The sequence below is a fragment of the Monoraphidium neglectum genome (genome assembly GCF_000611645.1).
Source record: "Monoraphidium neglectum strain SAG 48.87 unplaced genomic scaffold scaffold00508, whole genome shotgun sequence".
In the NCBI taxonomy this organism is placed as follows: domain Eukaryota; kingdom Viridiplantae; phylum Chlorophyta; class Chlorophyceae; order Sphaeropleales; family Selenastraceae; genus Monoraphidium; species Monoraphidium neglectum.
The window spans coordinates 1,124-21,641 of record NW_014013120.1 but is presented as its reverse complement, the minus strand read 5'-3'; the positions used below and the strand labels follow the sequence as shown (position 1 = coordinate 21,641).

General features: G+C 64.2%; 6 protein-coding genes across 6 annotated transcripts; 3 read left to right on the top strand and 3 right to left on the bottom strand.

Annotated features, from left to right (window-relative positions):
* Positions 1-75: 75 nt before the first annotated feature.
* On the bottom strand, positions 76-1,505 carry MNEG_3869 (Bifunctional protein folD; the record flags this gene model as incomplete). The annotated part of the gene is made up of 3 exons (XM_014047657.1): positions 76-231; positions 416-528; positions 1,469-1,505. The coding sequence occupies 3 exons, from the start codon at positions 1,503-1,505 to the stop codon at positions 76-78; spliced, it is 306 nt and encodes a 101-aa protein (XP_013903111.1).
* Positions 1,506-2,936: 1,431 nt separating this feature from the next.
* MNEG_3868 (alpha/beta hydrolase domain-containing protein) lies at positions 2,937-5,190 on the bottom strand (the record flags this gene model as incomplete). Its single annotated transcript, XM_014047656.1, has 3 exons — positions 2,937-3,640; positions 4,050-4,796; positions 5,013-5,190. The coding sequence occupies 3 exons, from the start codon at positions 5,188-5,190 to the stop codon at positions 2,937-2,939; spliced, it is 1,629 nt and encodes a 542-aa protein (XP_013903110.1).
* A 1,554-nt stretch (positions 5,191-6,744) lies between these two features.
* On the top strand, positions 6,745-9,783 carry MNEG_3867 (peptidase D; the record flags this gene model as incomplete). The annotated part of the gene is made up of 9 exons (XM_014047655.1): positions 6,745-6,941; positions 7,124-7,217; positions 7,465-7,581; positions 7,732-7,800; positions 8,098-8,170; positions 8,555-8,760; positions 9,044-9,130; positions 9,337-9,421; positions 9,656-9,783. 9 exons carry the CDS (start codon positions 6,745-6,747, stop codon positions 9,781-9,783), a joined length of 1,056 nt encoding a protein of 351 aa, XP_013903109.1.
* A 663-nt stretch (positions 9,784-10,446) lies between these two features.
* Positions 10,447-12,643, top strand: MNEG_3866 (X-Pro dipeptidase; the record flags this gene model as incomplete). The annotated part of the gene is made up of 6 exons (XM_014047654.1): positions 10,447-10,617; positions 10,902-11,058; positions 11,446-11,512; positions 11,711-11,828; positions 12,217-12,280; positions 12,519-12,643. The coding sequence occupies 6 exons, from the start codon at positions 10,447-10,449 to the stop codon at positions 12,641-12,643; spliced, it is 702 nt and encodes a 233-aa protein (XP_013903108.1).
* Positions 12,644-13,190: 547 nt separating this feature from the next.
* Positions 13,191-15,011, bottom strand: MNEG_3865 (hypothetical protein; the record flags this gene model as incomplete). The annotated part of the gene is made up of 3 exons (XM_014047653.1): positions 13,191-13,892; positions 14,131-14,544; positions 14,889-15,011. The coding sequence occupies 3 exons, from the start codon at positions 15,009-15,011 to the stop codon at positions 13,191-13,193; spliced, it is 1,239 nt and encodes a 412-aa protein (XP_013903107.1).
* A 2,291-nt stretch (positions 15,012-17,302) lies between these two features.
* On the top strand, positions 17,303-19,938 carry MNEG_3864 (tRNA-dihydrouridine synthase C; the record flags this gene model as incomplete). The annotated part of the gene is made up of 5 exons (XM_014047652.1): positions 17,303-17,622; positions 17,964-18,219; positions 18,431-18,763; positions 19,003-19,035; positions 19,555-19,938. 5 exons carry the CDS (start codon positions 17,303-17,305, stop codon positions 19,936-19,938), a joined length of 1,326 nt encoding a protein of 441 aa, XP_013903106.1.
* Between the last annotated feature and the right edge of the window lie 580 nt (positions 19,939-20,518).

Here is a 20,518-nt window from a genome sequence, read left to right as displayed (position 1 = left end):
GCACGCACACACACACACTCTCACATACTCACACACTCACACACACTTTGGTGTGAGGGTGTGTGCCTCTTCAATTCACCCTGCCAAAAAATCCCTATTTCCAGTGCTGAGGGCCCCAATCACCTCCTCATCCAGGTGCTTTGGCAGGGGCAGCTGCACGATGACGCCGTCCACCGCTGAGTCAGCGCACAGCGAGGCCACCTTGGCGCACAGCGCCTCCTGGCTCACGTCCTGCCGTATGTGTGTGCGTATGTGTGTGTATGTATATGTGAGTGAGTCATGTGAAAGAAAACCGCCCAGTGCCAAACAGCATGCGTAAGAGCAAGCTTGCCGCACAACAAGGTCCGAGCACACCCACGGACTGCCGCTTCCATCGCCCTGGCACCCTGAACTCAGCCCCTCCATGGACACACACCTGCGCGAGCCTGTGCACCTCGCAGGCTATGCCCGCCCTCTCCGCGGCCTCCTGCTTGCGCGACACGTACAGGCAGCTGTCGGGGCGCTCCCCCACCAGCACCACGGCCAGGCCTGGGGGCCGCCCCATGAGCCGCGTGAGGTCGGCGGCTTCGGCTGACAGATGATCCAGCCACTCGGCTGCGACGGCACGGCCTGAGCGGACAGCGAGCGTGTGCAATTGTGCATGAGTGTGTGTGTGTGTGTGTGTGTGTGTGCGTGTGTGTGCGTGAGATTGTTGCTGTCAAACTGTGAGCATGTGCTTGCATATGGAGAGTTGGGGGAGAGGTACCACTAACTCAAGATGCTACGCTTATCCTTCAAAGCTCAAATTGTTTGTGGGTGTTGGGTGTTGGGGTGAGCGTGCGCATCGGACGTGTACTGTTGTGCACGCATGCGCATATGCGTGCAAGCAAGGTGTGTGCTCAGTTAGCACACGTGCTTGTGTTGAGGTGCATCTGCGGCCCATTGCAGGACAGCAGGTGCAAGCGACTGCCCCCAACAGCGGACGGGGGCTTGCAGAGCTGCGTGGATCGTGCACACTCTGTGCCGGCGGCAAGCAGGCAATGCTGAGCCCCAGGCGGCCCGTCGGCGCTGCCGCCGCTCACCGTCCAGGACGCGCGCCCTGTGGCGCGTGCCGCAGGTTTCAGGGGGAGGCGGCGGGGCCAGCCGCGCCCAGGCAGACAAGGCCCGCCCCTGCGCGGCAGCCGCCGCCGCCGCCGCCGCCGCCGCCGCTGCTGCCCCGGCCGCCGCCGCCGCCGCGCAGGGTTGCGAATGCGCGCCCAGGAGCATGCCTGCGTTGGCGCGACGGGTCCGCCGTTGGGATGGATTTATTGCAAAAGAGGCAGGATGGCTGTGGCATTCCAGGCTTTCAAGACCCATCGCCACACACACCTCTCGCTCTTTTCCATCAAGGTGAGGCGAGGCCCGGCCCGCCCCTTGGGCCCAGCCACACCCCTGGCTTGGCTTCCTGGCCCACTCCTGCCTGGCGCTGTTGCGCATCGGGTACACGCACCTGCTAGCACGCGCGGTGCCGCCGAGCGGAGGCCCATCCCCTTGTAAGTGACCTGGTAGCGACAGCTGCAGAAGCAGCTTGGCAGACGCGACGTCCCCAACCGCTGACGCCGTCCGCACTGCGACCCCCGCCACTTGCACGCCTCCGCCTCTGTTCTGCTTCAGACAGGCGTAAGACTTTCACCACCTATGCGTGGCTTCCATGTGAAAGGAGATGCCTGATAGGTTTCTGCAGTGCGTGACCAGCAGACTCTGCATGCCCGCGGCAAACCTCACCCCTGTCAGGTGTGCTGCCGCTGCACACCTGACGGCGGTGCCACCTTTGCTTTATGGACCTAAGCTAGTGATGGATGTGGAATTCAGGAGTATGAAGTGATTAATCAGCATGTTGAATAGAGACAGCGGCGCAGAGTTTGGCAATGGAGCCACCTGATCACGCGGCTTCGCCGACGTGCAGCTGAAGTGTAGAAATAAACGAGGACTCCAAAAAAAGCATAGACAATAACAGATTGCGGCACGTCAGCGTTGCGCAATTCAGGTTTGGCGGCGGCGTCACCTGGTCGATGCTGCAAGTGCTGTTTGTCAAAGCCCAGTCGGGTCAGGGCCCAGGGAGTGAGGGGGAGCGAGCTCTTCTGCACTCACGCTGGAAGCAAGGATGTGTAGCTCTGTCCTGGAATGTTTTTGCTACAAAAGAACGCATGCAAGAAGGTTTGTCAGTTTGGATGCCAGTTTGGATGCACAGCCCGCGTAAGGACGGGAGTGCAGTCCAGCTTCACCCGTTTGATGTGTGCAAGGCACTGTGGTATTGCTGGCAACACTTTCCGCATCAAGCAGAACCAAGCATCTGCTCGCCGTGGCTGCTGAACTTGGTGGCCCTGCCAGTTGCTCCACCCAACACACCCTACCCTCCTGGTTTTGGCCACAAGCAGAGCCAGAACAGCTGTTGGCGCGCGCGGGGCCCGTCATGACCGGCACCACCGCCGCCTGCACCTACACCCGCTCAGCAAAAGCCGTCGATGCAGTGAATGCCATGTGCTGTTTGGACAGCAGCCTGCTCACCATTACAGCAGGAGCGTAAAGGACAAACTGCGCAATGAGTTGCCAACCTAATGCTTGCTGAACAAAGGGCCGCTCTACCATAAACGTCAGATCATCAGAAAACTACTCCCACTGCTCAATAACTCCTGCATGACACGGGTGTGCCTGTTGCACTCACCGCTGCCACTGGCTAACCTCTCCCTCCCCAAAGCCAACACCTGCAAACAAATACATGCCTGAAGGCGGCGCAGCAAGCACTGCCGATAGATGGAAAAATGTCAAGGAAGTTCAACGAGCGCCGCGGTCAGTCCGAGGCTCATGGCAGCACAGCGGTTTCATAAATAGCCACAACTAGCTATTTATACCAAGCACGCGCGGGCGGGAGCCAGCAAGCAGCTCACCAGTCAGCGCAAACAAGGGCCCCATGCCCCTCAAAGCAGCGGCGACACCCCCCGCCGCCGCTGCACGAGCTGCGGCGCGGCGCGCCCCGCATCTGTCCCCTCTCCCGCCCCCGCCTCTGCCTCCTCCTCCACTTTGCCGCCACCGGTGCCCGGGGCTTCCCCGTGGATGTACGCCTCGGAATCGAACCGCCGCATCCGCCAGATGTACTCCGCGGTACTGCCGGGGTACAGCGAGAAGTTCTCGCCTGCCTCGTTTAGGTACCAGCTGCTGCAGCCGCTCGCCCACACCAGCCCGCGGTGCCGGCTGTCACACTCCGCCACGAACCCGTCCAGCTTCCCCTCCCTCGGCGCCACCCACGCCCGGGGCCCGCGCGCGCGCGCCTTGGAGATCGCCTGCACGATGTAACCGATCTGGGCCTCGGCCATCACGATCATGCTGTTGTGCCCGAGGCCGGTGTTTGGCCCCATCACGAAAAACGTGTTTGGGAACCCTGGCATCGTCACCCCGAGGTAGGCGCGCGGCCGCGCGCCCCAGACCTCGGACAGCACGACGCCGCCCTGGCCGACGATGGTGACGGCTGCGAGCGGCGCGTCGACGACAAAGCCGGTGGCGCATATGATGGCGTCGACTTCTAGGTTAGTGCCGTCCGCCAGGACGAGGGAGGAAGGGGTGGCCTCTGTGGCGGCCTGGGTGTGGAGCGACACGTTGGGGAGCCGCAGCGCAGGGTAGAAGTCTGCGGGGGTGGCGTGGGGCAGGGCCGTGTGGGGGATAAGAAGGGGGAGTTGTGGACTGTTGAGGCGTGCAAGGGCACGTGAGGCGCTCGCAAGGGGCCGCCAATCAGCTGGTTTGCGGGCAGTATGGAGGGCACTGCAGCACCGCTGCTTCCAGCAATCGTGTGGTGCTTGCTTGTGAGTAGGCAGAGGCACGGGACTTCAGCAGTTTGCTTCTGGCTGACTGTGGTTCAAGCCCTTGAGATGGTTCATCCAGTCCCTCACGCACAGCACGCGACCCACATGCGTGCAGCAGTCCCAACCGGTGCAGCGGTCAGATGCAGATGACGAGCGTAGCGGTCAACCAAGTGAGTGCGACGATCAGACGAACAGCGCAGCAGGTTGGGCCCCGAGCGCCCGCCCGCCTCGCACCCGAGGACGACAAGATGCGCTTGCAGCCGGGCGCGTAGCTGGGCGTCAGCGCCGCCGCCAGGCCCTCGTCCCCGACCTCCATCTTGATCCACTCCCTCAGCTGCCGCTCTATCGACCTGGCGAAGACCGGCCGCCACTTGCCGTCCGAAAACAGCATCGGGTAGCGGATCTCGTGCGCCAGCCAGATCAGGAAGCGGTGCGCCTGCAACACGAACGGCACGTGCCGGAACGCCCACTTTGCCCAGGCGCTGTACTCTGTATCGATGCGCGGCGACACCCACGCCGGCGTGCGCTGCACGACGTGAAGTTGGGCGGCCACCTTGGAGATCTCGGGGACGATCTGGACCGCCGAGGCGCCGGTGCCGATGACGGCGACCCGCTTGCCTGCCAGCGCCTCGAGGCCGCCCTCGGGCCACCGGCTGGAGTGGGATAGCGAGCCCTTGAAGTCCCTCAGCCCCTTCACCTGCGGCCACCGGGGGTCCCTGAGCGGCCCCGCCCCGATGATCTGAAAACGCCCGCGGAAGCGGCGGCCGTCGGCGCACTGCACATTCCAGCGGCCCTCGGAGTCGTCCCATACCGAGCGCGCCACGGCGGCGCCGAAGCGGATCCTGTCCCTGAGGCCGTGCTTATCAATGAGGGACTCTAGATATGATTTGATCTCCGGTTGGCGCCCGTAGGTGCGGCTGGCGTCGGGGTTTGGCTCGAAGCTAAAGCAGTAGAGGTGCGATGGGATGTCGCAGGCGGCGCCTTTGTGGAGGAGGGGGAGCAGCGGGTGCAGTGTGTGTGGGTGTGCCGGCAGAGCGGGGGCATATTGGGGTTTGGGTGCAGTGCCGAGGCGCGCGCGCCAAAGCTCAAGACGGCGCACGCGCCGCCGGCGCCCGCGTGCTGCGAGCAGCGGCGCGGCGGCGTGGGCGCCGCCCTTGGCAGGGGCCGCTGCCCGCGACGGGCCCAAACTGGACCCACCCGGATAGGTGTTGTCCCGCCAGACGCCGCCGACGGCGGCCGCGCGCTCCAGCAAAAGGAAGTCGCGGATCCCCGCGCGCTGCAGCTGGATGGCGGTGCCTATGCCGCTGAAGCCTGTGCCGGCGATGAGGACTTCCGCCTCTTCAACAGGGCCCGCTGCCTGTGCCTCGGGGGCCATGACAAGCGCGGCTGACGCAGGCCGGGGTGGAGTGCGGGTCCGAGGGGGCCGTGGGTGCGGCGAGAGGTGCAGCAGCTGCCTGCGTTTGCGTCGAGCCCCGGGGGGGACGTAGGGAGGATGAGCGCGCCTCGGCCGCGCCAGCCGAGCGCCGCGGGACCGGAGCGCATCGGTTGGCAGCGACCGCCCGCTACGCACAGTTGGAGCTCACCTGGAGGTCGCCGGCTGCCGGGAAGGAGTATGAAACTTTTGTTGTGTCGCATCCAATCGTTGTGAAATGTGTCGGCTAGACAATATAGATTTGTGAGCCTGGTCGGAAAGGCCCGTTCGAGATGTCAACGCGAACCGATGCTGCCCCAATTGGGTCGCATGCATGTTTATTGTACATGCCCTCGTGGTGGTAACGCGGCTGTTCATCAATGAGCCAGCGTCACCAGACCGTCATACTGGTGACGGCTTGTCGAGTCAGGATGCAGTATTGGATTGCAGGTTTGCAGCGCAGCCTGACCTAGGGGCACGCGCATGAGGGCGGTATGCGCATATAGGATGATGCTTGTGATGCGGTGTGGAGAGCAAAAAGGCGCAGAAGCACGTGCAAGGAGGTGGCGGCTCCGGCATGATGGCTGCCCGTCTGCTTCATCTGCCTGTCGAGAGTTTGGACTGGGACCACACCACTGTCTCACAGGCCTGCAGCTGCTCTTGGAGGCTAATGGCATATGTCTTGGTGCCAATTTACTGGCATGATCTGCTGTTGTCTATCTGTCTTGTCTGCAAAATCTGCTCGTATCCCAGGGCCAAACCTAATGCTCTTGAGCTCCAGTGAGGCTTCAAGTGGTGGATGCAGTGTGCTCCGCACATGAGCCATGGGGCTTGGCTGCTGGCTTGGCATGGGATAAATGCTTGACCAAGGCAGCGCAACTGACGATGAAAAGGCCAGGAGCTGGCGCGTGTTGGTAGGGACACCGCCATGACTGGAGCTCAGACGTCAGAGTCCTCTGCAGGGCGATTCACAGGAAGCCCGGGGTGTCCTTGTTGCCGCAGCCACATCAGGCAGGTGCTGGAAATCCTTGCACGCAGCATAAGATGGTGCAAAATTGTCACATCATCAAGAAACCACGCAAATTGTTGACCACAAGCTTGCACCACCATTGTAGTCAACAGCACCGCAAGGAACATGGCAAACATATTCAAGCAATTGCTTGGTTGTTTTGAGATTGACCTAGTTTTGACCAGGAGGCACACCACGTATACTAGCCAGCGATCAACCATCAAGCTCAACAAGATGTCACCAGTAGTGTACATCATGATGCAGCCTTTCACATTGAAGCCATGACCGCGTGCACCAGCTCCAGCGGGTCCACCACACACACTGGGCCACCAACTGCAAAAGCAAAAGCGCTGGCAAGCCTGCAATGCTGGCTTCACCCACCACAGGCTGCAGCGTCATCCACAATCCGTGTAAGATCTTGCGCCCCCTGCATATAAGTAATTCTTTACTCACAACTCGCAGATCACGGGGTACCAGATCTAAACCTGCGATCTGACCGTCTGTGCCGCATGCTCAGCGCCTCTATCGCCCGTGCTGTCGGCTATTCAGCAGTCTCTCGCGTCAGCCTCAAGGCGAGGCCTTACCTGCGAAAGCTGTGCCGTGCCGCTTCGTCGGTCACCCCAGTCAGCAGCACGGGCAGCAGTGGTGGCAGCGCGCCAATGGCGGACCCGCCGTGCTTCTACTCGATGGGCCAGGGCTCCCTCAAGTGGGTCTATCTCAAAGCTTGTAATGTGCACAACGCGCCGTGCACGAACGGGGCGAGTCACCGTGGTCTGGCAGTGTTGGCGTCAGCCTGCTGTGCCGCCTCTCGGGGTGCAGCAGCACGCAGCACGCGGCGGAACATGCAAGCACCCGCAAGCTGTGCACCCTGACCCCTGCCCACGGCAGGGTGTGCCGGAGGGAGCTGCACGGCGGCGCGCGCGCCGACGTTGTGAGGCGGATGAAAGAGTCCGGCACTGCAAGCGGCATCATCTTGCTCAAGGTGGGCAATTCCCTCAAGCTTGCAGCGGCGGCGGCAGCTGCACAGTCAATTCCCTTCAGAAGTTTGGGGCTGGGCCTGTGATAAACAGCACCGAGTCTTGTGCCGGCTAAGTTGTGGTTTGAACGGCAGGGCGCCAGGTAGGGAATGGCTGGCTTCGGAGGCTGGTGGAATGCAGTGTGTTGTCGGTTTTTGTGCCCTGGTAAACTAGACTGCTCCACACACCTAGACCATCCCCGATTACCCCCAGGGCGGTGATGCGCTTCCCGTCTACACAACAGACGGCGAGATACTCTTCAGGCAAGTGGGCTTGGGGCTTGAGACAGGAATTGTCAACATCAAATTCCCGGGCGCATTGGTAGTGGAGGTGCTCGATCAAAGGCCAAGGCACAAACGCCTTTGATGGTTGAACGCAGGACGTGTGGGTCCCTTCCCTGCTCCCTTGGCAGCACAATGTCCCTTGGCCTGGCGGTCCTGATGCTGTTGCGTCTGCTGCATGGTTGCACCCGCCAGGCAGGAGGGATACTTTCACTACTTGTTTGGGGTCATCGAGGAGGGCTTCTGGGGGGCGGTCGACACACGCAATGTGGGTTTGGGCGACAAGAGGGGGGGCGGGGACTCTGGAAGCGACTGGAGGGAGAAGCAGAGGCACGGCAGCAATCGCGGGCGCAGGAGCCAGCTACCGGCGCGTCTTGGCGTATTGCTCCCACTAACATTGAACGGCTGGATCCGGCGGCACAGACTTGATTCCGAGCGGCTCCCTTCTTAAACTGCTCGCCCCAGCCGGATTTGTCGCTGACCACACCTGCCATGCGGTGCGCCAAAAGTGCGCCTCTTGCCGGCCGCGCTCGCTGCCTTGCTTCGATTCGGAACCCCCGCCCAGGGCGCGTCTACGCTGTTCATGCCGCGGCTGCCCGAGGCGTACGGCGTCTGGATGGGGGAGCTGCACGGGCCAGGTGCGCCGCGGCCCCGGTACCGCGGCTCAAACGAGGCTCTGCTCTTGTATAGACTTGCGCTGGTCCTCCCCTTTACAGCCTGCGCGGGTAGCACGCATCCGATGGGTGCATGCTCACGACTTGCGGTCGTCGCTCAGGCACGCCTGCGTGGGGGCCGGGTGATAGTGGAACTGGAACCCCTGGGCAATCGGCCCTGACAGGCGCTGGCATGCCCTGAGTTTAGCTCAGCTTTGGAATTGGTCCCAAGTTTGCGAAGCAATCTCTCTGGGGCCCACAACAATGACCACAGACTCGAAGGCTCGCAAACCTCTGCACTTCAGAGCACACACCCCAAAGTCTGCCAATCAGACAACTTGCCCCCTCACTTCCCTGCCGACCAAACAGACCATTACAAGGCAAAGTATGCAGTGGACCGCGTGGCGTACGTGGACGAGCTGGCGGCGGTGCTAATCTCGGACGCGCCCCCCTGCCTCCACGTGCTCAGCGGCACCAACACCGACAGCGGCAGCGCGGTCGCGCCGCCGCCAAAGCCGGAGGGCCTCGAGGCGGTGGAGTACGAGACGGCCGGGCTGTTCCCCGCCATCACAGAGGTGCGTGCCGTGTTCGACGCGCTTGCTGCCGCTCACACATGCAGCAGTCGTGCGCAGCGGTCGCATGTCCGTGTCGCGCGCACGGCAGTGCGCAGTCCCTGCGCGCCTGCCGACGCAGGAACGCGCTGGTCAATCGCAAGACTGGGCAGCCGCCTCTCTGCACAGTCAGCAACCGCGTCGGTCGCAGCGGCAGGAAAGGCCGAGCGGCGTTGCGCTGGTTTGAATCGGCTTTAAAGCATCCACCCCTGTGTGAGGCATCCATCCTGGCCCGACCCCACGCCAGGCGCGCGTCCACAAGTCCCCCCTGGAGGTGGAGGTGCAGCGCTACGCCAACCAGCTGGGCAGCAGGGCGCACGTGGCCATGATGCAGGTGGGAACAAAGGGCGGCGCTGCTTCTGCCTGGGGCTTGCCGTACAAAACATGCGTGCATGCAGCTGCCAAGGGCCATGCGTTGCGCTCAGGTACAGAGGCCTCAATCTGCCCTGACAACCTCCCAGAAATACAGCACTCGCCACCTGGCCCGCTCACAGGCAGACACGTGCACCCGCATGTCCCCTTGCCCCCTTCACAAAACAGGCCTGCAAGCCTGGCCTGTATGAGTACCAGCTGGAGAGCATCTTCAGGCACTCGACCTACTTTGAGGGCGGAGCGCGCAACCAGGGTGCGCACGCCCGCGACAGCTCCTGCACGCCGGCTCAGCCACGTCGTGCCAGCGCTTCCAATCCAAGCGCGCCGCCCTCGTGTCGCTCGGCTCTGAGGCCCAGACGTGCACGACTGCATGGCGCTGCATGCCGCCGGTCCTGACCCCCGCCCGTCCATTCTCTGCCTGTCCTGCCGAGCCCATCCTTCCTCGCATTCACACACACTCACACATGTCTAACCCGACGTGTCCCAGGTTACACCTGCATCGCCGCCAGTGGCCCCAACGCCGCCGTGCTGCACTACGGCCACGCCGCGGCCCCCAACGACCGCCGCATAGAGGAGGGCGACATACTGCTGCTGGACATGGGCTGCGAGGTATGAGCGAGCACAAGCGTGTGCACGTGTGTGCACGTGTGTGAACGTGCGCGTGTGCGCGTGTGCGCGCGTGTGTGTTCGCATGTGTGTGTTTGTGTGTGTGTGTGAGTGTGCGCGCGCACGCGCGCGCGCACGTGTGTGTGTGTGTTATTCACGTGTACGTGTACGCGTCCTAGCTGGGATGTTGTTGTGTGGGAGTCCAAGTCGTTTGGAGCCACACATGGGCAGCGGGCTGCATGAGAGGGATCTTTCACACTTCTGGCTGCCATAAACGGCGCAGACACCTGTGTGCAGTGCCAACCGATTTTGACTGGCATTCACAGGCGGAGGGGCTCAACCCACACGTTTTGAGGTCAGCAACGTCTGTCTTGACGTGGTTTGAGGCCACACTAGCCCTCCTCACACCCCTTTGTCCCCTGGCACCCACCACTTGAAACATCGCCCAACCCGCCTGCTCATCTGCCTCCAGTACCACCGCTACACGTCAGGTAACAACAGGAAGGATGTGGCGAGCGCTCCTGCCAGCTGCCGCCACCGTTTGTCACTTGCTTGTTTCGTCATCATCTCTAATGCTTGACGGCAGCACACACAGCTAGCAGGCCTGGGGTGTGAGCCCAACGCCATAGCGTGAGGGGCCACTCAACTGCTGGTCCACTCTCACATAATAGGATGGAGCGTGGAGCTCGTCAATCACACGTTCCACTCTGCCTAATCGCCCCCCTAAACACTGCTGCTTTCCGCCTGTCCAACTTTGAAGACATCACGACGTCGTTCCCCGCCACTGGGAAGTTCACGCCCGACCAGCGGCTGGTGTACGAGGCGGTGCTGGACGCACACCAGGTGAGTCATCGCACGGGTGACATCCGGCAACTATGGATGAGATATCCAGTCACCTTGAATACGCGGTCTTGATGCGCATGTGCTTCGCACTGCCAGTCAATGCGCGAGGGGGGGACACGCGTGTACGCGGCAGCGCTGCCCAGGCCAGACGCCTGTGAAACCTGTCCCCACACATCTCCCGCCATTCCACCCTGCTCTCTCTTGCCAACCCACAACCGATACGGCCACCGAAAACAACCCCCTCCCTGCACCACTACTCCGGGCCCCTGAAAACCTAACCCCAGTCCGTCCTGGCAGCCCTCAAGCCGGGCGTGTCGTGGCCGGACATGCACGTGCTGGCCTATCACAAGATACTCTCTGGCCTCAAGCAAGGGGGCCTGCTGCAGGGGGATGTGGACGACATGATCGCGGCCGAGCTGGGGGGCGTCTTCATGCCGCACGGTGTGTGCTGGTTTGAGGGCGTGTATGTATGTATGTGTGTGTGTGCCTCCGTCGTGCGTGCAAGCATGTTCGTGTGTGTGTGTGTGTTTGTGTGTGTGTGTGTGTGTGTGTACGTGTTTTCGTTTGTGTGTGCACGCGCGTGTGCGTTTGTGCAAGCGGCGGGCGATGGAAACTTGACATGGGCACGTGCTCAGTCATAGGGTCCCATCCCTTTGTTGCTGGATGCGCTGGCTCCTGGTGGGCTGCCAGCGCCAGCGGCAAGGTAGCACCTGCAGCCTCCGCCCTGCCTGACGGGGCGGTTTGGGAGCGTTCTGCTCAGCGTCAAACGCGCAAGGTTGATCCCCTTTCCCTCCAAACAATTCTCAATCAATTCCCCACTGCCGCCAGGCCTCGGCCACTTCCTGGGCATCGACACTCACGACGTCGGCGGCTACGGCCCGGGGCTGCCAGAGCGGTGCGCGGCGCCGGCCCCTGCCCTCCCCAACCCCATGGCACCCTTTCGGCTGCTCAATCCAAGCCTGCTAACAGGATGCCCAAAATTCCCCCTCGTTGTTGCTTTGCCCTCTTCGTGGCCCCACGTGCTGCTGCCATGTGCCGAAGTAACCAGTGAAACCCCCGTATCCCATGCCCACATGCGCGCTGCCTGCCCCAGGATCCAGCGTCCAGGGTTCAAGTCGCTGCGCACCGCCCGCCTGATGGAGCCCGGGATGGTGATCACCGTGGAGCCGGGCTGCTACTTCATCCCCCTCCTCATCCAGCCCGCGCTGCAGGTGATGAGGGCCCCATTTGGGGGGCCGGGAGGACAGGGGGTGCAACGGGCGTGTAGGAAAGGGGTACAGGGCAACTCAAGTCCAGTTCAAGCAAGGCTTCTGACTAAATCGGATTTAGCAGGGAGGGGCGGACCGGGTACATGGGGAGCGGGTACGCTGACTGTTGGGAGAGAGGATGTGGTGCCCTAAAGGCGGGGCTTGGTAGGGTCATGAGACGTGGCGCCATTGGATTAATGAAGGGCCAGCGGCGTTATCGGCTGATGGATTGCTGCTTGTCGACTGGGCGTCTGCCACACATTGCTCTCGCTTTCTCGCAAGCCTCGCAGTGCTTGCATCACACGTGCACGCACGTGACGCCGTCGCGAACTCTGCAACCCAACCCTCTCAGGACCCCTCTCGGTCGAAGTTCATCAACGCGGATGCGCTCCAGCGCTTCATGCGCTTTGGGGGAGGTGCGGCGCACTGCATTGGACCACAATGAGCCGTGACAGCGATATCCACCCTTCCATGCACTTGTCAACCCAAGCCTTGATTGCTAAGCGGCTATTGCCATTGCAAGCCGCAGCTGCTTGCCTGCCTCACTAGTTCTGGACCTTGCTGTGTCAACGCGCTCGATCAAAGCCCTATCGCGTCCCCAAGCCCCCCAAATGCCTCCTCAACTTCCCTTTCCCTGAACCCCCACAACAACAGTCCGCCTGGAGGACAACGTGGTGATCACCGCGGACGGCTGCGAGTCGCTGACGGACGTCCCCCGCAGCGTGGAAGACGTGGAGGCGGTCATGGCCGGGGAGGGCTGGCCGCGGGGCGGCAAGTGACACCATGGTGACCTCACTGTCATGGCGCGCCGTGCTCTGGCGTTATGTCCTGAGGTGCCTCATTGGCGCAGCTGTGTTGCCACACGGTGTTGGCATGATTTCTGCTCGCTGAGATGCGGTTTGAATGCGGCTGTACACGCACAAATACTCATGCCATGGCCACTCAGAAGCACGCTTAGCCTGTGTTATGGGGTGCGCATCGCACTGCAATGTGATGTGATGTCCAGGTTTAGGGTGATGTGTCGGCGGCACAATCACGGCAGGAGCGTTACACTCGCTCGTACGCCCCGGGGGTAGCGTATTGCTTGAGGAATACTGGCAGGCAGCAGTCGAGGGCAACGCATGCCAGCAAAGAGAAGCGGGGGCGTGTGCAGGGGCACACACTGCAAAACTGGTGGAGCGATGGCATGTACACAAGAAACATTGCGGAGCGACCGGCGAGGGCAGGACGGGTGCTGCTCCAGAGCCGCAGGTCACCGTCGCAAGGGTGCAGCGGCACGGCAGTAGAGCCCTGAGCAAGCACTGAAGCGCGCCCCAGCAGCGGGCATCACCGCCGAGACGCTGCCGCAATTGCTGCCCCAGGTGCCGCACCTCCAAGCCCCTCCTCAGTATCTCCACCCTCGCCGCTGCCGCCTCCGCCGCCGCCTCCCGCCTCGGACGGCGGGATTGACACGTCGTGCGCCCGCACAAGCACGCCGCTTTTATGGGCCCCCGCGCCCGTCATGATCGGCAGCAGGCACACAAACTGCAGCAGCATCGCGACCAGGGTGGTCCACATCAGCCCAGAGTAGCCCAGGGGCGTGGATTTCGCGAGCAGCGCGATGGCCAGCGGCATGAGCATCGTGCCCGCACCCGCGAAGCCGCTGAGCAGCCCGGTGACGCTGCCGTTGATGGGGGAGTAGGCCTCTAGAAGGGCCAGCAGGTTTGCAAACCCGGTGGAAACACCCAGGCCCACGAGGACGACTGCGGCCGTCGCCGGCGCGCCCGCCAGCGCCGCCGGCGGCAGCGCGATTGCCGCAGCGCCGCCCGCGAGCGCGAGCGGCATCGACGCGAGGAGCAGCGCCGACGGCGACAGCGCGGCGGCGGCGGCGGCGGCGGCGACGCGGCCGGCGGTGAAGGCGCCCCAGTACGCTGATGTCAGCGCGTGGCCGTCGGCCTCGGACTGCCCGAGCCAGCGGGTGGCGTAGACCGTAGTCCAGCCGCCGAAGGCGACCTCCAGTCCGACAGACAAAAACACAAAGGCGGCGGCCTGAAGGGTGAAGGGATGAGGGGGTATCCTGGGTTGTCTTTGCTTCAGTGTAAGGTTTGGTGTGTACCGGCGGGTTCGGTTGAGTTGGCGACAAGCAAAACTGAGTCGCTGTCGCTTGGCGCAAGCCATAGCATCGCGTCCGCAGCCAAGGCCCAGCACTGCCAGGCCATGGCGCCCTGCTCTCAACAAACTTCACGTGTGCGTCTCCCATAATCTGCAAATGCTGCAAGCCGCTCACCGGCCACAGCACGCGCGCCAGGGGGCCCCATGGCGACCACGGGTCGCCGCCGCCAGGCCCCGCGCCCCAGCTGCCGCCGTCGCCGCCCCGCTTCCCGCCCGCCGCCGCCGCGCCCCCCTGCGCGCCGCCGTCCGCCGCCGCCAGCAGCGGCTGCCGCGCGCCCTCCCCCGCCTCTGCCGCGGCGCCCGCGCCATCCGCCGCGGAGGAGGCGGCCGCGGCGGCGGCCACGGGCGTCTGCGGGCTGGGCAGCAGCAGGAACACCAACCCCGACGCGGCCGTGAGCGCGGCCGTGGCGGGGTATGCGGCCAGGGTGGAGCCCCACAGCGAAATGCAGAGCTCCGCCAGCAGCGGCGCGCAGAGGGCGCCGACGCCGAACAGCGCGTTGACCAGGTTGATCATCAGGCTGGAGTGGCCCTGGTTGGTTTGTGGGGGCAGCGGCGGAGAGCGGAGGGGGCCGGCCCGCCATTATGAGGGAATGTGAGAGTAGCAGAGCGGCACGTCAAGCACGCTGGCTGGCGCCACGTCGCGGCTGGGCGGTAGACAAAGGTGGGCAAATGCCGCATGTGCAGCGCCGCTGGAGCCGGTCGGCTGCCACAAATGCACGGAAAGCTCCATCGACCAGCCCCCTGAGCCCGCTGTTCCTTACCCCCGCTTGCCCTGCGTCGCACCCCCGCCATACCAAGCACGTGCACAGCGTCCCAGCTGCCCCCACCCTCGCAAGGCCAGGGCTGAGGAGTGGTGGGGTCGCGAGGACGCACCTCTGGCGACTGTGAAAGGCACAGCACGTTCCCTGCGGTGTTGACCACATTCCAGGTCAGCGCCGACGCCCCAAACACCAGCACGACACCAAGCAGCGTCGTCTGGGACGCAACAAACACCATGCCCACGGCCTGGGGCGGGGCGCGGGGCGCAATATGGGAGCCGCGAAGGGTTTCTTTGGAGGGGCGCGTGGCGTTTGGCTGACTGCAAAGATGGGACTTGGGACGATGGGGCCTCCCTTTTGCCAGTGGTTTGGGGCCAGGATGTGTGTGACACCTGAGCCGCTGGCGACGTCCCAGAGGCCAAAACTACTCGCTTCTGACAGCCAGGCATGCTGCGGAGCCATGTGGCACAGCGCAGCACAGCACAGCACAGCACAGCACAGCACAGCACAGCACAGCGCAGCACAGCACAGCACAGCACAGCGCAGCACAGCACAGCGCAGCGCAGCACAGCGCAGCGCAGCACAGCGCAGCACAACGCAGCACAGCACAGCACAGCACAGCACAGCACAGCACAGCACAGCACAGCACAGCATGTCGCAGCAAGTGGGCCTGCCTGCGTGAGCAGCGACAGCGCCAGCAGCGTGTGGCCTGGCAGGTTGTCGATCATCCAGCCGGCAGGGACGGCGCCCAGCACTGAGATCAGGCCATTGACCGTGAACACCACCCCCTGCGTGCGTGGCGCGCGCAGCCGGAGGAAGCGGAGGGGTGTTCGTTTTGCAAATCAGGGCAGAAGCCGCCGCTCGCAACGCCTTGGAGTGCAGCGAGGGCCCCTGAACTGCAGCATGTGGTTGAGGTGCTCAGTTTATGGCCATACCCCTTTCAATAGCGAGGCGGCTCTGGCAACTGCAGCAGACGTGCAGCGTGTGGGAGCAGCGTGTGTGCGCACGTGGAGGTGCGGCCGCCGCAAGAGGCGGGCGCGCGGCGGCGCACCAGGTCGGCCTCGACCACCCCAATCTTCGATGCCAAGTCAATGGCGGTGGGGCCCAGGAGGTTGACCTGCTCAGAAAACGGCACGTTCACCGCAGCGGGGTGGGGGAAAGATTCGGTGTGGATTTAGGTGGCCGGGTGCATCAGGAAGCGGGGCGGCGCCCGAGGGCCGTCCGGGAGCGTGTGCCGTTGTACAAAGCATCCGCGGCGCAACCCACGATTCTGTGCTCGCGCGGCGGCGATTGCGGCGCATTGATGCGCTCCAACTCACCTCCAGGCCAAACACAAGGAAGCTGGGTGCACAGGGGTAGGGCAGGTGGGGCGTGCCGGCGGGGCGGGCGGGGTCGGCAGTAGGGGGGCGGTTGGCATGGTGGGCGCGCGGACGTGTGCAGGCTCAACGCTGCTGATGATGCAGGAGGGCGCCCGTTGTGGCTCCCGGCGGCGAGCGCGCTGCCTCACCTCAGGCTGTATGCAACCAGGGACGCGGCCCGCAGCCACGCCGGCTGCCTGCCTGCGCCGCCGTTCCCATCGGTCATGGAGGCGGCAAGCAGCGAGGCGCGCTACCAGACCCGCGCGCGACGTTCTGGTTTTGCACCCGCGCCACTCCACTGCCTGTTATGCAGTCAGTCGGGATAGGCTGAGTACCAGTTTCTCGTGCTTGAACCCTAATGAAGTATGATGGAACTACGCTCCTGAGCTCCCAGCCAAGCCCAGGAGACCCGCACACACGTGGCCTCCTCAATTGTAATGAATCATATATGATACGACTTGACGCTGGATACCGATTTTTAGCGAGTTATCATAATCAAGCCCCACGACAGGTTTGACGACGCTTGCTTTGGTTCACAGCAGGAGGGCAGTGCCTACACCGGCAGGGATTTTAGGGCACGGTCTGGGCTGCTTGATACATCCCATTGGCATCGAATTTTCGGTTCGTAGTGGCTGCATCCGTGGGGACTACACCGCACCACCAAAGCGGCGGCGGCGACACCCCCGCTCGCGCTGCAAGCCGCACGCTTTGATGCAGCGGACCATCCCACCGCCGCTTGGCCGGAGCGCCCATGCGTGCGCGGCGCCGCCCGTATCGCATGCGGGCAGACGGCGAGCCGCGCCGCGGCGCCCGCGCACGGCGGCGGCTTTCGCAAGCGTGGGTGTGGCTATCTGCAGCAATACGGGAGCGGCGCACGCCAATGACGCCACCGGCGCCGCGCACGCCGCGCCGCGCGTCGACTACCTCGGGCTCTTGAACAGGTGCGGGGCGCACCATGCTCCCCCCCCAGCCGGCGCGCAAGCAGCACGTTCGGTCACGGCGCGAGCTGTTGTCCACGCCCGGACACCTCGCATCCTCGAGCCACCAACACCTCGCTATCCTCCCCCCCACCCAACCGAAACGTCAACAATCCTTCCCTCTTGCCCTTCTTAAACCCATCCAAAGGCGCCGCACGCAGCCCGACGCCTGCCCAGCCCTGTTCCTGGCCCCCATGGAGAACCTCGCCGACGCACCCATGCGCGCCGCCCTCGCCTCCGCCGCCGGCGGCTTCGACGAGGCCTGCACCGAGTTCATCCGCGTCCCCTCCAAGGCCGACCGCCCCGCCGCCGTAATCCGCGGCGTGACCGCCGGCTACTCCGCGCACGAGCTCGCGCCGTGGGGGGTCCCGCTGGGGGCCCAGATAATGGGGTCCGAGGTTAGGCTGATGGCGGCGGCGGCGCGGCGGCTGGCGCTGGAGCTGGGGGCGCCGCGCGTCGACTTGAACTGCGGGTGCCCCGCCAACAGCGTCACGGGCAACGGCGCCGGTTCCACGTGGGTGGCGCGGCGGCTGCGCTCGTGCCTGCTGCCGCGGCGGCCGCGACGGGACCCGCGCTTGTTACGGCTGCGGGTTCGGCAAGGGATGCGCTCGCAACCTCGAACAGCTCCTGCAATCGCCTGCCTCAGCAACCCTCACCCTCCAACCCAAGTTATCTGGGTGGGGGGTCGGGCTGCTGTTCCTGTTTGAGGCCCGCCATCGCAATCACCCTGCGCCCAAACAGCTGTGCTGCACCCGCGCCTCCCCATCACCGGCCCTCTGCGGCCGGCGTCTCGTCAACCCTCGGGCACCCCCACTTCAAGCCACGGCCCGCGTCCCCTGCCCCTCGCCCCCCCAGGCTGCTCAAGACGCCCGACCGCATGCAGGCCCTCGTGGCTGCGCTGGTGGAGGCCGTCGAGGGCGCCGCGCCCGTGTCCGTCAAAATGCGGTCCGGCTTCGACGACACGAGCCTGTTTGAGGACGCGCTGCTCGCGGCGCAGGCCGGCGGCGCCGCTTTCGTGACGCTGCACCCGCGCACCAAGCGGCAGGCGTACGCGGGGGGCGCTGACTGGTCGCTCGTGGCGCGCGCCAAGGCGCTGCTGGACATTCCCGTGGTGGGGTGTTATCTGGAACGCGCCTCCTGGGCTCTCGGGCGGGTCGTGCAGGAAGTGCCATGTGCATGCCCTTGGCGCAGTGTGTCAGACCTTGTATTTGACACCATCATAGGCGCTAGAACGGCGCTTGGCCTATGCAAAAGCACACGTGCCGATCGCGCCGCGCCGCCGCGTCACGCGTTGTCACCGTGACGTCATCGCCGCCCTCCAGATCGGCAACGGCGACGTGGTGGATGCGGCGACTGCCAGGAAGCTGCTGGAGCTGACGGGCTGCGACGGCATCATGGTGGGGCGCGGCGCCATCAGCGACCCCCTCGTGTTCCATCGGATCCGCGCCTCCTTCGCGGCAGACCAGGCGGCGGCGGCGGAGCGGCGGCGGCAGGAGCGGCAGGGGCAGCAGCAAGGTCAGGGGCAAGGCGGCGGCGGCGGCGGGCTGGGGTGGGAGCGGGACGTGTGGCCGGACGAGGCGGAGGCGGTTTGTAGCTTCCTGGAGCGGTACGCGTCAACAGGGCCGGACGGGCGGTACGAGACGGCGGCGGCCTACGTGAGTGCTTCCACGGGGCGGGGGCGGCCTTGGGGTTGTGCGGTGTGAGGAAAGGTCCGGTCCACAGCACGTCTTTTCGCCTGTTTGGCCGAACGCTGTCCACATGCTGCAGCGCCAGCCTTGTCACGCACACCCTCTCCCAGCCAGCACCTTGGATTACCTGCTCTCACTCACGGCCGCGCCGGCGGTGTCTGACCGGTTCATTTTCGACCATCCACCTTCCCTTGACTGCACCCCAGAGCGACCAGGCGCGGCCTGGGCGCCTCAAAAAGGTGAGACAGCTGGCCCGCCCCTGGGAAAGCACCTTTTGCGCCGCGCCGCCCACGCTGCCATGCCCGTGCGGCCATTCAAGGAGGCCAATGGAAGAGGCTCGCACCGCCGGCCTGGCCTTCTCGTGTCACCCTTCCCCAACAGCAATGAGTTTACGGGCTCTCCTTTGGTGACGACTGAGACCCCTATCTGAACACACACGCGTGCGCACGCACGCACGCACAGACACACACACGCGCACACACAAACATGCACACACACACACACACACACACACACACACACACACACACACACACACACACACACACACGTGCTCACACACCTACACAACACATGCACACAAATAAAACAGACACACATTCTCTCTCTCTCTGTCTCTCTCTCTCTCTCAATCCCACACACAGCACACATCCACTCACACGCACACATGGACACAACTCACTGACACACACACACACACACACACACACCCAATCACACACACACCCAATCATACACACACAATCACACCGAACCAGGCCCTGAAGTACCTCTTCTCGGGCTCTCCCAAGCTCCGCGCCGCCTGCGGCCCCCTGCTGCGCGCCCAAGTCGCTGATGTCAGCGGCGGTCAGCTGCTTGCGCGCGCGCAGGAGCTTGTGCGCGAGCACTGGCGCCAGGGCGGCCCCGAGGACCCAGTTCTCGTCAACCATATGAGCCTCAAGGGGGCGTCCACGGTGCCGGGCGGTGCGGCGGCGATGGTGGCGGCGTACGGCGAGCGGCAGTGGCAGCCCCTTGGCACGGCGGCGGGGGCAGGGGCGGGGGCGGGCGCGGCGGGTGGTGCGGCGGCGGCAGCGGCGGATGCAGCGCCAGCAGCTGCTGCGGCGCCCGCATCCGTGGCGCCGGCGCTGGTGCAGGCGGCATGAGTTGCTTGAATTTTCATTTTTTGAGGGCTGATGTGGCCCCGTCGCTGTGCTCCATGGGCCACGGGTGACTGCACATGCAGACACCGTGTGGAAAACCGGCGCAGCGGCCTGCTTGCCTTCTTGCTGCTACCGATTGCTACATTGAGCAATTGTTTTTCAGCCCATCTGAGTCACATTGAGACTGCAGCGCCTGGCCATCTTTGGGGCATCGGGTCTCCAACAGCCCGCCCTTGCATATGCTGGCCGGCTGCTCACACCTTCGCTCCTGCCGCTCGTGCCGCTGTAACCGCACGCCTTGGATGACGCATTCAGGGGCCAGAGGCTTGTTAACACTCGCGGCTTCACTCGTTTTTGTACATGCCAGAAGAGCACCAGCAAACGCAACAGCTGCGACAGTGACGAAACGAAGCCTCTGCATGAAACCCCAAAGCTTGCTGCTCGAAAACCTTACTGCGCGACCCACAATGCCGGGCCCTCCTCACTTGCTGCCGCTCTCTGCCCCTCCCGCCCCCGGCGCGGGCCCGTCCACATCCATCGGGCCCTCCCCGCCCTCGCCGCCGGCCCCGTTCTGGGCGCCGCC